The sequence below is a fragment of the Brassica napus genome, chromosome C1, assembly GCF_020379485.1.
Source record: "Brassica napus cultivar Da-Ae chromosome C1, Da-Ae, whole genome shotgun sequence".
NCBI classification, from domain to species: Eukaryota; Viridiplantae; Streptophyta; class Magnoliopsida; order Brassicales; family Brassicaceae; genus Brassica; species Brassica napus.
In genome coordinates, this window is record NC_063444.1 from 4,993,408 (window position 1) to 5,008,400 (window position 14,993).

Sequence of the window (14,993 nt, forward strand, 5' to 3'; positions counted from 1 at the left end):
AATTAGGAGAAATTGGATATCTGAACCCGAATGAATATCCGAAGATAACCTAACATATGTATTACTTACCTTATATTTCTAGTTTATATCTTTCATTTTATTTAAAATATTTATATTGATACTACACATACTTTAAATTCATATAATATACATATAATTACGGAGAAAATGATTTGTTGCTCACTTAAAATTCATGTCAAGTTTTTTGTTTCAAGAATTAACAAAAGTTACATCCGAAATTTAAAAACAATAACCAAATTAGTGTTTTTTTAGTTTTAAAATGTTATGTCCAAATCTATTAATCATTCAATCTATTAAAAAAATAAAAAATCAGTTAAGTGAAAGTTATATTTTAAATACAAGAAAATTGAAAAATGAAATTTTAATTTTTTTTCTTTCAAAATCTAAATATCTGAACCCGATCCGAAATAACTGAATCCGAACTAAAAATACCCGAACCCGTCCCGATGTACAGAAATACCCGAACGGGTTCTACACCTCTATACCGAAATATCCAAAAATCTGAAATACCCGATCTGAACCCGAACGGGTACCCGAAAGCCCACCCCTACTTATACCCTGCCTTAAAATATAATCTCATAAATTTGGTTTATTTTTGTAATTTCGTCTATACTATTAAAAGAGAAGGATTCTTAAAAAATCTACTTATACAAAATTGTTGGACCTATTCATTAGCTAATTAATTTTTGGTCTTGCCTTATTTATCTCTAACTATACAAGATTATTACTAATAGCACCCATATTAATGGCATCATTTGATTTTTCTCTTTACCTACAAAATCGCCTACCATATATCGATACACTAAAAATCAAAACAAAAATTGGCGGGTTTAGTTTAATTATGATTACAAAATATAAAATCGGGTTGCTTACTCATTTCAGATATTTATTGAATTCAATAGTAACAGTCTACCAATCTTTATTATATACGTAGAATAAGTGTATGACTACATACTAAAACAAGTTAAGCTAATCAACAACTTGATAAACTATTTTTTTTCAATTTTAATGTATTATTAAAAAGTAAATCTGTTTTTTAGAAATATTAGATTTTCTAGGTTTTTACTAGCTCGACCGCATCATATCAAGTCACAAGTTAAAGGTGGATTTTTAGGTTTTCTCAAAATTTTAATTAACAGTTTTTTATTAAATTTGAACCAAATTATATATAGATCATCGGGTTTACCACTTTGACTGCGGGTTTGGGTCGAATATGAAAATAATTCTTATATCTTAATTCGCCTATAGATTATTTATGTACTCCACTAAAAGGAAATAAATAATTTGTACAAATAGAATGCTTTCTTCGCATCGTTAAAATGTAGATAAACAATTATGCCTCAGCATTCAGTTTATGTTCGGGTATTTTTTTTTTGCTTTTTCAGTTCTTTATATTTAGGAACCATTAAATTTAGCAATTCAGATATTTACAAAGTTCAGTTTGGTTATTTTGGTTCAGTTCAGGTAGTAAAATTAGAAACCACGTAATATCCAAAAAAAAGGGTCAAATTCGGATCCGGTTTGGTTTCCGAGTCATTTCATATAATATAAGTAAAAACATCAGATACTTTGGGGGGCGGGGGGGTTAGTTTAAATAGCAGGTAATTCGGGTAATTCAGATAAAAATATCAAATAATTTGGATAAAATTTAATATTTTAGATAAAAACATATTCGTGTAATTTAGTTTTTGGGTAATTTGGTTTATAAAGAGTATTTTAAGATATTTGGTTATTTAGAAATTAAGTATAATTAATATTTGTAGGTTTATAATTTTTATTTTAAAATTTTGGGTACCCATTCGGTTTTTTATTTGGATCCGGTTCAGTTTTTTATTCCAAAAATATAGGATCTGCTCGATTATTTATGAAATTCGTTTTAATTTTGGTTTTGATATTTCGGCACGGTTTGGTTCTTCAATTCCAGATATATTTGTCCAAATTTATACACTATATTATATAGAAATTCATATAAAAAGTATTTATTTAATTTCAAAAATAAACCGGCGCTTTTGAAGCGCAGATCAAAATCTTGGTTTACTCTCTGATAGTTGATTTCATGATTTCCTGCAATCTATTTCTCATTGATCACTCTTGAGGTTCCATAACACTTTCAAGTGTTTCTGGTTTTGCGGCTGTGCACCACTTCCAAGTGCACACTTTTTAAATGCTTAACCAAAGTAACACCTAATCTGCAACTATACTCGTCTTCTTTGAGATGACTACGTAGAAACAATGAAATTTTAACAGCTAGCAATTATCTAAACTCGAGCGAAATTCCATTATATTGTAGCACTCCATCTGCATCTTCCCTAGTTAAGGCACCTAAGCGGTCCTTGGACATGAAGAGTGTGTTCAAGAAGTTGGTTAAACCGGGTGTTATCAGCTTAATTGTGACCCCCTAAGCATTGCTGGTAATTTGAGCATCATAGAAATGTGATGTCTTAGCAGGGTTATAAAGTAGGGTAAGATCTCAAAGCAAAGAAGGTTTCTTTTGAGAGATTTCTCTTAAATAAACTTTTTTTTTTTGCTTTTAAGATCATAACCTCCGTTATCGCTCTGCTGGGCTGCCGCACCTACTATGTTCAAACCACCAGTAATGTCTGGACCACGGCTACAGCTGAGAATCGGGACCCGACCCAACCTCGCTCTATGACTTCATCTAAATCTTCCCAGGTTGAGTCAAAAACATCTTCAGTTTTTTCTTTACTTTCTCATATGTGTGCTTCGTTTGGTGGAAGTTTCATCAGAAGCTCGCATGCTTAGGCCAATCTTCACTCGTGAACAATTCCACATGAGACCGTGAGAAATATTGAGAGTATGATGAATCAAATACACTGCCAAATTGGCATATTTCGGTTACTTGCATGCTATGGAGGATTGATATAATCCGTTTGATGCTTCTTTTGTTTCACTTTGTTTTTGATCTTTCAGTCTTTTCTTTTAATCGTTTTGTTAATCTTTATTGTTTTGTATTACTATTCATTCAACGTTGTTCAAGCTTCTTACTTATGATTCGTGCTATATAATGTCTTGAATAGGCGTCCAAGCCATGTGAATTTTATATGTTCTTCTGTAAAAATCTTACTTTGTGGAAAAACAAAACAAAAACCTAATACGCAACTAATCTTCTTTACAATGAAAATTTAATAACTAACAATCTTCTTATATAGTATAATTAAGAAGTAACCGTGATTGATTAATATTCTATAAAAAATATACAAGGATAAAATAAAGTGAAATCTACGATATTATGCTACTCCTATTGTTGAAAACATATTTGAATATACTAGACATGTTAGATTCATGAACGTACGTAATCTTTTTGCCTGAAATATGATCAGATTGCTATGACTTCAACTTCGGTTGGTAAAATCAATGAATCATGCAAGAAAATAATCCCTCTAACAAAAAAGAAGTTCACACAAAGACAGAGTCAATGCCATTGTTTTTTCGACTCATTAAAGGATGCAAGAGACAAACCACTTTCTTGATCATAATGGCTATCTCTCTAACATTTTGTACCGCCATTCTAATCTCACTGATCGCTCTCTCGTGCCCCTACCGATGCACATCGCATCCCCGACTTGCGTTAAGTCTAATACACTCAAAATCAATCAAATCCAAAGAATCACCGAAGACAAAAGTTGGTTACTTGCGTTCCAAGTCAGCTTCCGCATCCAGTCTAGATAACATATGGACCACATACACAGCAGATATCGTCTCGCATGTAACTCCTATCACACGTCAAGCAGCATTCCTCGCCAACATCTCTATCGGCGACCCACCAGTCCCTCAACTTCTACTCATAGACACAGGTAGTGACTTGACTTGGATCCAATGTCATCCCTGCAAATGTTACCCTCAAACGATCCCATTTTACCGCCCTTCAAGATCTTCCACTTACCGTGACGCTTCATGCGAACCCGCACCACACGCCATGCCCCGAATCTCTCATGACGAAAGAACCAAAACATGCCAATACTACCTCCGCTACCGCGACAATTCAAGCACTAGAGGTACCTTAGCTGAGGAAAAGCTCACGTTTCAAACATCAGACGACGGTTTGGTCTCTAAACAAGACATTGTTATAGGCTGCGGACAAGACAACTCCGGTTTTACTCAATACAGCGGCGTGCTAGGTTTAGGACCAGGTAAGTTCTCCATAGTTACTCGCTACTTTGGCTCTAGATTCTCTTACTGCTTTGGTAGCTTAACCGATCTGACCAACCCACACAACATTCTTATCCTCGGAGACGGCGCCAGAAACGAAGGTGATCCAACACCTTTACATATATTCCAAGACCGTTACTACCTTGACCTCCAAGCAATCTCTTTAGGTCAAAAACTTCTCGATATCAAACCCGGTGTTTTCAAGAGATTTGGGTCTCAAGGAGGTACCGTCATCGACACGGGATGCTCACCAACGATCCTAGCCAGAGATGCTTACGACACACTCTTTGAAGAAATAAACTTCCTTCTTGGAGATGTTCTCACACGCGTTAAAGATTGGGATCAGTACACTAAACCTTGCTACGAAGGGAACATGAAAGGTAATTTTATAGGGTTTCCCGTCGTCACATTTCATTTCGCCGGCGGCGCTGAGCTGACGTTAGACTTTGAGAGTTTGTTTGTTGAAAGTGAAGATGGAGAGAGCTTTTGCTTGGCTATGAGTATGAACACTTTAGATGATATGAGTGTTATTGGTGCCATGGCTCAGCAGCATTATAATGTTGGTTATGATCTTCTAACCATGAATGTTTATTTCCAAAGAACTGATTGTGAGATTCTTGATTCCTAATAGTATAAAAAAATGTTCTCTTAAATTGATATTTTTAGAAAGATCAGTAGGTAACAGATATAATGCATGTATATGATATATAACAACATATCACTATTATTTCTTCAAATGAAGTTTAAGAAAAAAATAAAAATAACTAATTATACAAACAGTATTATTCTCTTTACTCAGACAAAACTACCTTTTTATTATTACTGCGTACTATAAAAATAACAATAATAATAATATTACAACATCTCATATATGGTCTTCATCGCTTGTGTCCCAAGGCAACCACTGGGATACTCACTTTATGCCCTCGGCTTCCTTTCAATGTAACTTCTCCGAAGCTATAAACTCCGGTCACAGATCTCACTGTAAGAGTCACCGTGAAACTTCTCGAAGCTCCGGCTCTAAGTGTCATTGCAGGAGGACTCACTTCAATGGCGATGGATGGCTCCATTCTCGATGTGATTGTGTATGTTTCTTCCTCTTCTGCAACATTCGTCACTCTTCTTGTTACGGTTTGTGTTCCCACGAGATGAGAAATTGCTATGGACGGTGAGTTGAAGTTTGAAGGAAGTTTCATTTTGTAATTGCAGGGAGTGTTTGTGAAGTTCCTTATCTCGTGGGCATCGATACCAGGCGTGGTGCACAAGAAACCTAAGTAATCCTCATAACCTACAAAGAAACCCTAATCAAATATCTGAGAGTTTGATTAGGGTTATTTGAGTAAAGAGATACATTACCTGCATCAAAGATGAGGCCAGGGTCTAGAGCAGAGCTTGGACTGACATGACCACTTCCATAATCAAACGGAGTTGCTTTAACAAGCGTCACTGTCTCTGTTTCAGAGTATTGTTGAGCTTGGAGAGGCCTTCCTGCTCGGTCCATGACTGTTGAAGTTGTCATCAAAGCTGATTTGATAGCAGCTGGACTCCACTGAGGATGCTTCTGTTTCACCAGAGCAGCTATACCAGCAATGTGTGGTGCAGCCATGCTTGTGCCAGAGATTAATGCAAATCCTTCACCTGCATCAACTAAAACATTTAGTCTCCTGCTGTATAAGTATAATACTGACAGGATCTGAGGAAATGCTTACCGACATAGTTAGCCTCGTCAGTTCCATTTTCAGACCAAGCAGACCATATTAGAGAGCCTGGAGCAAGAATATCCGGTTTGAGAAGATCAGCATCCTGAAAGCTGAAGTCTTTAGTGTTGGGTCCTCTAGCTGAGAACAAAGCCACTTCAGGTGCGGATTTGTGGAGAATAGGTTCCAAACCATCTCCAATGCTTCCTTCAGCTTTAAAGTCCTTTACTCTTCCCATCCAATCTCTTGACGTTGTGACATTGTAGTAATCAATCAAGTCCTAATGAAGAAAATAAAAACAATACCAAGTTGAGGAAACTATAAGAGAGTGAATAACATTTTAGTATTACCATTGATTTAGGGACATCTGTAATGAGAATCCCTGGAATGCAAGAAGGGACAGGATCGAATTTTGTGCCTGGAGAAACGTTTTCTACAACAAGGACGAATCCAGCTGCGCCTAGATGCTTGGCAGTTTCAGCAACTTTCTTGATGGAAGCTGAGCCAGCAACAAAGTTGAAAGAGTATCCACAGAGCAGAATGTTCCCTTGGACCAACTTTTTGTTCAAGACTTCTGGCTTCTGGCAATCTGACGGATTGTATTTGTTACCACCAGAAGAATCAAGAAGAACATCATTTGCTGATACCATCTTGTACGAACGGTGAGGTCTAGTAGAAGCTGCACAAACACAAACGAATTCATTAAGAAACTCAAAATAAAGACTCTGAACAAACCAAGTTCTCTTCCAAAATTGTGTGAGTCTATATATATATATATAGAATGTTTGAAGAAATCGCTAAGCTGTAGTTAGGCGCTTTATATGGGATTATTGATTAAGCGGGCAGGTACACCGATTTTTTTGAATGTTTAGACTGAATTTTCTAAAAAATCGTTTCGTTTAGGTCTGATTTGTGGATTAGGCGGAAGCTTAGACCGATTTTTAGAACACTATTTAGATCAGAGGGACGAGAAGCTTACGGGATAATCCTATTCCAGCAAGCATTTTTCCATTTCCAAGGGTCAGATGGTTTTTGTATCTGCGATCATCAATGGCAGCAGCTACAGTGGTTATCCAAGGGCTGTATGAAACCAGAGTTTTGGGAAAGGGACCTCCGTTTCCAGCAGCTTGAGCAACAAACACACCAGCTTTCACAGCTCCAAGAAGTGTAGCATCGAACGGGTTTAAGAATGTTGTCTTTGTAGTAGCTGGAGGACTGTTTGGACCAACCGAGAGGCTCAGAATATCAACTCCATCATGAACAGCCTGGCTCACAAAAAGCATACTTACAATTTGATCCATCCAATTTAGAAATTGTGCTAAGTTATTTTCTTACCATGTCAATGGCAGCAACCACATCAGATACAAACCCTCCGAAAAGCCGATAGAGAGCTTTGTAAACAGCAATCCTGAAACAAAATAGCATTTAAACTTTTAAATACATTGCAAAGGGAATAATATGTTCAAAGCCATCAGTTTAAGGATTATCTATCTACCTAGCACGAGGAGCCATCCCGCTCGCTTTTCCAAACTCATAGCCGTGCATCCTCACCGGTATACCGTTATTCCCAGCTGCAATAGCTGCTGTGTGACTGAAAGAACAGAGAAAGCATTACTACACAAATTTAAATGTGCAGAGGGAAAAGCAGTTCTAAGAAGTGTGAAACAAATCTGTGTATGAACCAATGTTCTAAACATCGTCAAATCAGACCTAAACATCTTTTTAAAAAAATCGGTCTAGGCATTCAAAAAATCAAAAAAATTGCTCTAGGCGCCCACCTAATCAATAATCCCATATAAAGCAATTTCTTGAACTTTGGTATGAACTAATCATATTGTGTAAACTAATTATATTATTTTGAATACACTAAGAAAAGCCTTTCACAAAACTCAAATCTTGTAACTCATAACTGAAGACGAACCTTCCATGTCCATCACCATCCATTGGTGAAGCAAAGTCAACATCCGGGTTAAACGCACCAGCTGCTTTTGCAGCTTCAGCAAAATGCTGCGCACCTATGATCTTCCCGTTGCAGAAGCTAAACTTAGTACGAGGATCATCTTCACATTTCCCTTTATAACTAGGATGAGGACCATACGGTACTGCCGTATGGTGAGATGCAAAGCTAGGATGATGAGGGAAAATCCCTGAGTCGACAAAGCCAATAACAATATCTTCTCCTGCTCTATCGTAACCGCCACCTGTTGGCCAAACATCAGTTGGTAATCCCAAAAACTGTGGCGTGTGTGTGGTGAGCTTCTTCACTTTCCAGTCTCTGCTCAGGTGTTTCACACCAGGAGTGCGACTAAGCACTTCTGCCTACTAATAGAGCGGAGAAGTGTAAGAGACAATGAAATAAACAATGATGTGGAGTTTGTAGAGATTATATTGAATCTTGATTTCACCTGAGCAGGGGAGAGATGAGCTGCAAAGCCGTTGATGAGGTGTTTATAGCTGTAAAGCTTTTTGTATGATCCTTCTTCAAAGAGCATTCCAAGAAGCATATCATGTTTCTTCTCAAGGTGACGAGCGTATGATGTCACCAGTTCACTGCCATACAAAAAGGTAACAGATTGTTAATCTAGCAAGCAACAGTAAAGAAGATGTCAATGATAGTCCTAATATACGGTAACTAAACACACATGGTACCTTGAAGTATCAATTTTCTCATCAGATTCAACGGCAGTTGCTTCAAATCCATTAACACCTCCTTTGTAACTTATGATTGGATCTCCTTCCATAGTCACAATGTAAATCTCTGCTGAGATAGTGACGAACAGTGCGAAAAACACAACAACTTTACACCTGATATGATCCATCTAGCTTCTCACCAAAGAAGCTCCAGCTCAATTTTGATATAGTCTAATCTGCAGTAACAAAAACAGCATGAAAAGAATAAGACATATACTGTTGTGTTAAAACCATCACATACATAATTAAAGATAACAAGTTTATTTTCACATATTTCTCCAGTTCACAGAGCTTAGGAAAAGGACAAAAACTTTTTTCAACATGTAACAGAGAAGACACATGAGGAACCAAGCACATGAAGAAAATCCCCACTCCCAATTAACTCCAAAGATAGAGACTTGGAGGGGATACCTCAAAGATCAATCCACTTGAAAGACAGATACTGTAGACTGGTAAAACTCTAACTCTCCTAGACAATTTAAACTAAACAAATCAACTAATATAGAAAGTCTCACCTCCAGTTTTATGTAAAGTTTCAAGACTACACAGCAACTGCAGTAGCAACTGTTTGCTAATCAACCAGTGAGAGACACAAAAATATACATAGGGGAAAAAAATGAACACACTTTCACAATCTTCCAAGCAAGGAATAAGCAACAATAACAAACCCAGAAACTTTTTTAAAAAATCAAATAATTTGAAAACTCGAATGGAATAAAGCTAAAATAAAAGCAAAAAGAGAAACTTACTCGGATTCACGAAACGAATCAAGAAACTTTGATTTCTGAGTTTCTTTTCCTTTTGAAGAAAGGAGAGATCTTGCAAAATATCAAAAGAAGGAAACTTTAGAGAATAAATGTAAGTGGGGGAGTGTACTTCTAGTGAGAGATAGGGAGAGTGTCTGAAATAAAAGATTTAAGGGTTTTTGTTATTTTTTCTTAAATTGTTTTTTTAATTATAATTATTTTCTTCACTGTCAAGCACAAAACGAACCCTGGAAAATGGAGACTCCATCACATTTGTTGTAACTTAATAAAATTATGTTTTATTTAATACTAAACTATAGTGATGTTGCTTATGAAATAAAACATAATCATGTAAGCATAATAGTACTAGTAGTAGGTGGAATTCACCACAAAATACGAGGTTCTGTAAAGTATAAAACTAAATAGTAGTATTATATTAAGCGAATCTATAGTTCAAATATTGAACACTGATTCATAATGATGACAAATTAAGTAAAATCATAATTGCTAAAACAATGTAAAAAATAGATTAATAAAGGGAACTATAATACCTTTAGAAACTGCTAAACAAATGTAATTAGTTTCACTTTGAGGACCACATTATTTTCATGAAATTGTTACAGTCGACAATTTCTCTGACAAGTGACAAATTTGGCCAGTTGAGTCATTTCATTCATAGTTGTTGTGAGATGTCAGTGACGATTAAACGCGCGAGTTTTCTTGACAACTGGCAATTATATTACAAATTTGCCCTTAGAACGATGCATATTGCTTGCACAATATTGATTTATATGTGAAATACTTTGAGTGTAGATGTGCTAAAGATGTAGGAAAAAAAAGTCCAAGGTGGAAGAACAAAATATAGTTTGACATTAATTGATGAAAAGGTAAAGAAAAAGTAGAAAATCAACAAAGTTATAAAAGTAAATACTAAATTAATAATCTAGAGAGACATAAAGTAATGTTAATGATGTTTGATTAGAATTCATGTTTCAATCATATAACGCGGTTTTCCTCCAAACGCATTATGAACACAGTTAATATCACTTGATTGTGTTTCTTTTTAGGATTACATCTAAGATTTTTACTCCATAACAAAGTACTTAGAGCATGTCCAATGGAGGGGTTCTACCCATTGGAATCCTAAAAATTATGTATAGATTATATGTGTGTAAGTATATGTGGGATCATTTATTTTGGGAAGGACCCCTTCCAAAAATCCTAAAACTCTTATGAGCCTATGACATAATAATACTAAGAAGACATATGGTAGATAATATGCAGGAGAATCAACTGAGAATTTTGGATAAATAGCTTATGTTATTGATTTAATTCTAAGCTTTGAGTTGAGAATCATAATGTGAAAGATGTTTGTACTGTAGTTAAGTAATTGGAAGCATATGTGGTCGTATAAAGTTAGCATCCAAAAGGCACATGTGAGGGATTGTTCCCAGGAGATATGTCGTTTAGTCGAAACACATCATGTGTCATGTGACCTTTCTTGTTCAAAAAATTGATTCCATTCTCTTAAACCAACCAGAAAAACTTCCTACATTATTTGATTATTAACTATTTATGGGTCTAATCCTTTTTGTCAACATGTCACGGGCTTATGCGTATTTGCAAGTACCCATATAAGTTGAACTTGCTTTGGACGTTTCAACAGCTTTAGCAATTAAGTTATGAATGTTGATATTATGGAACTCCCTTAGTATGTATACATATATTGAATGATGTAGATCAATATTCTGCACAAACTTCTTTTACAAATCATTTGCATCACTCATACAGTTATATAAACAAATGATTAACAGATTAATGATGTGTTTATTTTCATGCATATGTGATATGTCTGATATGCCAAATTGAATGATTCTTCTTAGTCGTTTTACCTTTGTGAAATAAAGAAGAAAACCCTTTCAAGTTTCAAAAATAAAAACAAAACTGAGAAAAAAGAGTTATACGGTGGAATTGGAATACGCTTAACAACGTAATTTATGAGGAAAACTTCTATTTTATTTGATTGTTTCCCTTTTTTTTTGTGCACCAATTCTTCTTTAATAAACTAAACGATTACATGAGTAGATCGTACAATCCACGATGTGTGAGTCGATGGCTAAATCCCAGACACATGATTCAAAATGAAACAAGGATAGAGACACAAATTTATAAACTTTTGATAAAATCTTTGATTATGGAAATTCTTGTTGTTGATGATTAGCGAAGAAACTTTTTACTGTCTTTCGGTCAAAAAGGGATGCAGAATAAATGGGCTATGTGCGAATTCGTGACAACTTACTTTTCGTGAGTCTATATAACATTTATTTACTTATATAAATTAGGTGTAACAGAAATTTAAATGCTATTAAATTGTGTATTTATTCCATCTATATATACACAGGGACATTTATACATACATCATACATGTGTTATATAAGTCTGACGTATCACGTATCATTTGCTTGAACATAATAATAATGCTACGCAACTATGAAAATTCGACTAGCCTCATGCTAATCACCCATAATAGCTTAGTAAAAGATGACATCATGATGAGAAAGGTAAAGATGCTTTGGCTTTCCGGTGAAGATATATATCAACAAATTATGATAGTACTCCCAAAAGTGATTTCGACTAAAACGTAACTTTGAGGATAAAACAGCTTCACTAAAGCTATACTTCAATGATTTCACGGGAGCATATCTATATATATCATAGCCATGTAATTCCTCGTAACATTTTAGTAAATTTGTTTTACATAAGTTTATCAATCCTTGAAAGATCCATGCGAACACACAACTGACGTTGTGTAGATAGTGTTGATCTCAAAGTTCTGCATGGCAGCCAGCAAGCCGACATTCACTAATTAGCACTATATCGGTCTTTCATTGGGTTTTACTTTTAAGAATAAAATCGACGCTAGAAAAGTTTCCTATTGTTTCAGGACGTGGAATGGTGGAAAGATACGTAGGAAAATGTTAGTTTTAAAAGCATATAAGAATCTTTGTCAAACGTAATGATCTTTGCAGCACAAGGGTTAGGCCTAACAAGAGTCCTGGCCATCCCTCGATTATAGCATCGAATATACAAAGAGATAAGTACATCGTACACGCCAATTAACCGTATCGTTTGAAAATCACGTTACTGTTTATCACTCTGATTAAGGTCACTACGAAGCTTGACATACCAATCCATTGCGTCATTCTGGAGTAGGGTGTCAATTGGATTGGCCTGACCGAAAATCCACAAAACCAGTAAATATTTGAGTACAGCCCGGTCTAGCTCAAAAATATATAAAGTCCCCCTATTTTAAAGTCTGATCTGATCTTAACGAATCTTGTTTTGACGATATCTCAAGGTGTTGTTTGATTATTAATGTCATAATTCAAAGTGATAAGTTTTAACCTTCCAACATTAATGCCGTGAACCTTGTTTCGATCCATTCGAGGTTTGTTCTGAATTAGCTGTTGGCTTATCATAGAGCTTTCTTTACTGATATCTTTAATGCTTTAAAGTCTTATTGTAATGGTTGTAGTAGATTCATAAGGATCTCTTCTTCTCGTTGTACCTCAAATGTTTAAAGTTTCAATGAAAGTTGTGTTCTAAAAAAATGTTACAAAAAGGTTAATTGACTTCTTTTGTACGCAATGATCAAAAAGCCATCTTCTGAAAAACTGGTTCTCCCAGATAGTCCAAAGCTATATGGTCCATTCCATCTCTCACAATTTTTTTTTTTCAATTATCACAAACGTTGGTAAACTGATTTACAATAAAGAAAAAAAGAAATCAAACTAATATAGTTATTACACGGAGTAGCACGATTCAGTTCAACAAAGTTTTGAAATTTTTACTTTCAGGTATAAAACATATCACAACTGAAAACATAGAAGAAGAAGATCGATCAGACCTTCAAGGATGTTGATCAACTTGAACAGGAAGGTTGGTCGTCGTCCTGACCCTCCCGTAGTTCCTCATCCAAAGAACTACATACAGAACAATCCCAGCAGCAAATCCTATCGCAGCATTTGACCCTAAAGAAACAGCTGTGCAAACAAGCATCACAAATGCATCTCCTTTTGTGTTCATATCCCTAGCAGCCATCGCAAGCTCTATACCCGCGAACAGCAACAAAGCTCCAAGCACACCAACCGGAAACTTATCCATTATACCAACTAACGAACTTCCCAACACCAATCCCAACACCAATTTAGCTACTCCCAACAGCGCCACACACCCACCACTCCTCCCACCGAACTTGTACTGGCCCGCTAACCCGCCGGCTCCATGACAAGTAGGCATCGCCCCAAACCAACATCCAACCATATTCATCAACCCAACCGTCATCGAAACCGACGTAGCCGAAAACTTCTTCTCAGGGAATAAGTCGTAAGAAAGCTTACACACGGCCACGACGGAGTTCAGAACAGAGAGAGGTAACTGCGGAACCGTCCCTTTCAAAAATCCGTTTTTCCAGGCTTCCTTGTTCATTCTAACTAACTTAATCTTCGACGGTCCAAACTTAATACCATGCACGATACTAGGCTTCCTTATAAAAGCCAAAACAACACCCAACAAGAATATCAACAGAGCAGATGGTACATTAGATATAACCTTCCTTATCGAAACCCTTCTTCTTCTCGAACCATCTCTCTCTTCCTCCTCCTCCTCTTCTTGCTCCCCATCTCCATTCACCAAAACTATAAAGAGAACACAAACCAAAGCCAAGACCAAACCATCAAGCCCTAACCACGGCCTGTCGCCAACGCTTTTGGACTTCGAAAAGTTTTGCTCTTTCCTAATATACTTAACCGCAGACATTGCAAAGGCTAACCCCTGCGACAGCTGTATCCCTCTAACAACCGATAAAGGAATGATGTTGAACACGAACTGCATCAAACCGGAGACCCCCAACACGAACAAGATCCCTCCGGTGCATATTCCGGCGGCCATGATCTCCGGTATACCGAACTCCGCCGCGGTCGATGAAATCGCCACGGCTGCGATCGACTTCATCGGTTGGACCGGCATCGGTACGCCGTAAACCGTTCCGGTTATGAAGTTGTAAATCCCTGTGAATATCAGCGTTGTGCCTAAGTCCAAATCCTTGGCGAGGGTTAAGGCGAGGACGATTGGTATGTAGGTGCCGAGATCACCCATTGCACCGTTTATCTCGGCGAGCTTTGACCGGAAAACGAGGTTGGTCTTCAGTTTGTGGAATATTCCGGTGAACGGAGAACGTTTTGGGATTTCGGGTGGACTAATCCGTGACTGGGACTCCATTGTTACAAGTTTGAGTTTTGTATGCGTTGTGCGTGTGGTTGGGTCTCTTTTTATACTATCTAGGCGTTGACTATTAACATTCAAATTGATGCATTTATATAAGACCCAACCACACGCATTTAATGTTTTATCAAAAATCACAAATTTAGGGTTTAGAGTTAAAGGGTGGGATTTAGGATTTAGGGTTTAGGGTTTAGGATTTAGAGTTTAGGGTTTAGGGTTTAGAGTTTAGGGTTTAGGATTTAGGGTTTAGAGTTTAGAGTTTAGGGTTTAGGGTTTAGGGTTTAGTGTTTAGGGTTTAGAGTTGAGAAATGAGGTTTTGGGGATAAGATTTCAAATTTTGCAAAATTAAAAAATTAAAATTTTCAAAAGATAAAATGCTATTTTG

At 36.4% G+C, this 14,993-nt stretch overlaps 3 protein-coding genes across 4 annotated transcripts; 1 reads left to right on the top strand and 2 right to left on the bottom strand.

Moving 5' to 3' along the window:
- Nucleotides 1-521: 521 nt before the first annotated feature.
- LOC106455055 (aspartyl protease UND) lies at nucleotides 522-4,820 on the top strand. The gene has a single exon (XM_048745338.1). The coding sequence runs from the start codon at nucleotides 3,404-3,406 to the stop codon at nucleotides 4,817-4,819; it is 1,416 nt and encodes a 471-aa protein (XP_048601295.1). The 5' UTR covers nucleotides 522-3,403; the 3' UTR covers nucleotide 4,820.
- Nucleotides 4,821-4,892: 72 nt separating this feature from the next.
- LOC106450797 (subtilisin-like protease SBT2.6) lies at nucleotides 4,893-9,511 on the bottom strand. Of its 2 annotated transcripts, none has more exons than XM_013892560.3 (11): nucleotides 9,329-9,511; nucleotides 8,538-8,755; nucleotides 8,294-8,438; nucleotides 7,810-8,207; nucleotides 7,384-7,479; nucleotides 7,224-7,296; nucleotides 6,868-7,153; nucleotides 6,239-6,567; nucleotides 5,901-6,168; nucleotides 5,548-5,829; nucleotides 4,893-5,479 (listed from the first exon to the last, which is right to left on the bottom strand). In XM_013892560.3, the coding sequence occupies exons 2-11, from the start codon at nucleotides 8,705-8,707 to the stop codon at nucleotides 5,070-5,072; spliced, it is 2,457 nt and encodes an 818-aa protein (XP_013748014.1). In that variant the 5' UTR covers nucleotides 8,708-8,755; nucleotides 9,329-9,511; the 3' UTR covers nucleotides 4,893-5,069. The 2 variants fall into 2 exon arrangements, with proteins under 2 accessions (XP_013748014.1, XP_013748015.1); XM_013892561.3 differs by lacking the exon at nucleotides 9,329-9,511 and adding an exon at nucleotides 9,095-9,290.
- A 3,531-nt stretch (nucleotides 9,512-13,042) lies between these two features.
- Nucleotides 13,043-14,670, bottom strand: LOC106450796 (molybdate transporter 1). Its single transcript, XM_013892559.3, has one exon. It carries the CDS (start codon nucleotides 14,603-14,605, stop codon nucleotides 13,235-13,237), a length of 1,371 nt encoding a protein of 456 aa, XP_013748013.1. The 5' UTR covers nucleotides 14,606-14,670; the 3' UTR covers nucleotides 13,043-13,234.
- Between the last annotated feature and the right edge of the window lie 323 nt (nucleotides 14,671-14,993).

Bases quoted from the DNA above. Each gene is read 5' to 3' on its own strand.
- LOC106455055 (XM_048745338.1), top strand. From the start codon at position 3,404: ATGCAAGAAAATAATCCCTCTAACAAAAAAGAAGTTCACACAAAGACA.
- LOC106450797 (XM_013892560.3), bottom strand. From the start codon at position 8,707: ATGGATCATATCAGGTGTAAAGTTGTTGTGTTTTTCGCACTGTTCGTC. The intron at 6,169-6,238 runs GTAATACTAAAA...TTTCTTCATTAG, and splicing joins CAGATGTCCCTAAATCAATG to GACTTGATTGATTACTACAA. The intron at 5,480-5,547 runs GTAATGTATCTC...GTTTCTTTGTAG, and splicing joins TGGCCTCATCTTTGATGCAG to GTTATGAGGATTACTTAGGT.
- LOC106450796 (XM_013892559.3), bottom strand. From the start codon at position 14,605: ATGGAGTCCCAGTCACGGATTAGTCCACCCGAAATCCCAAAACGTTCT.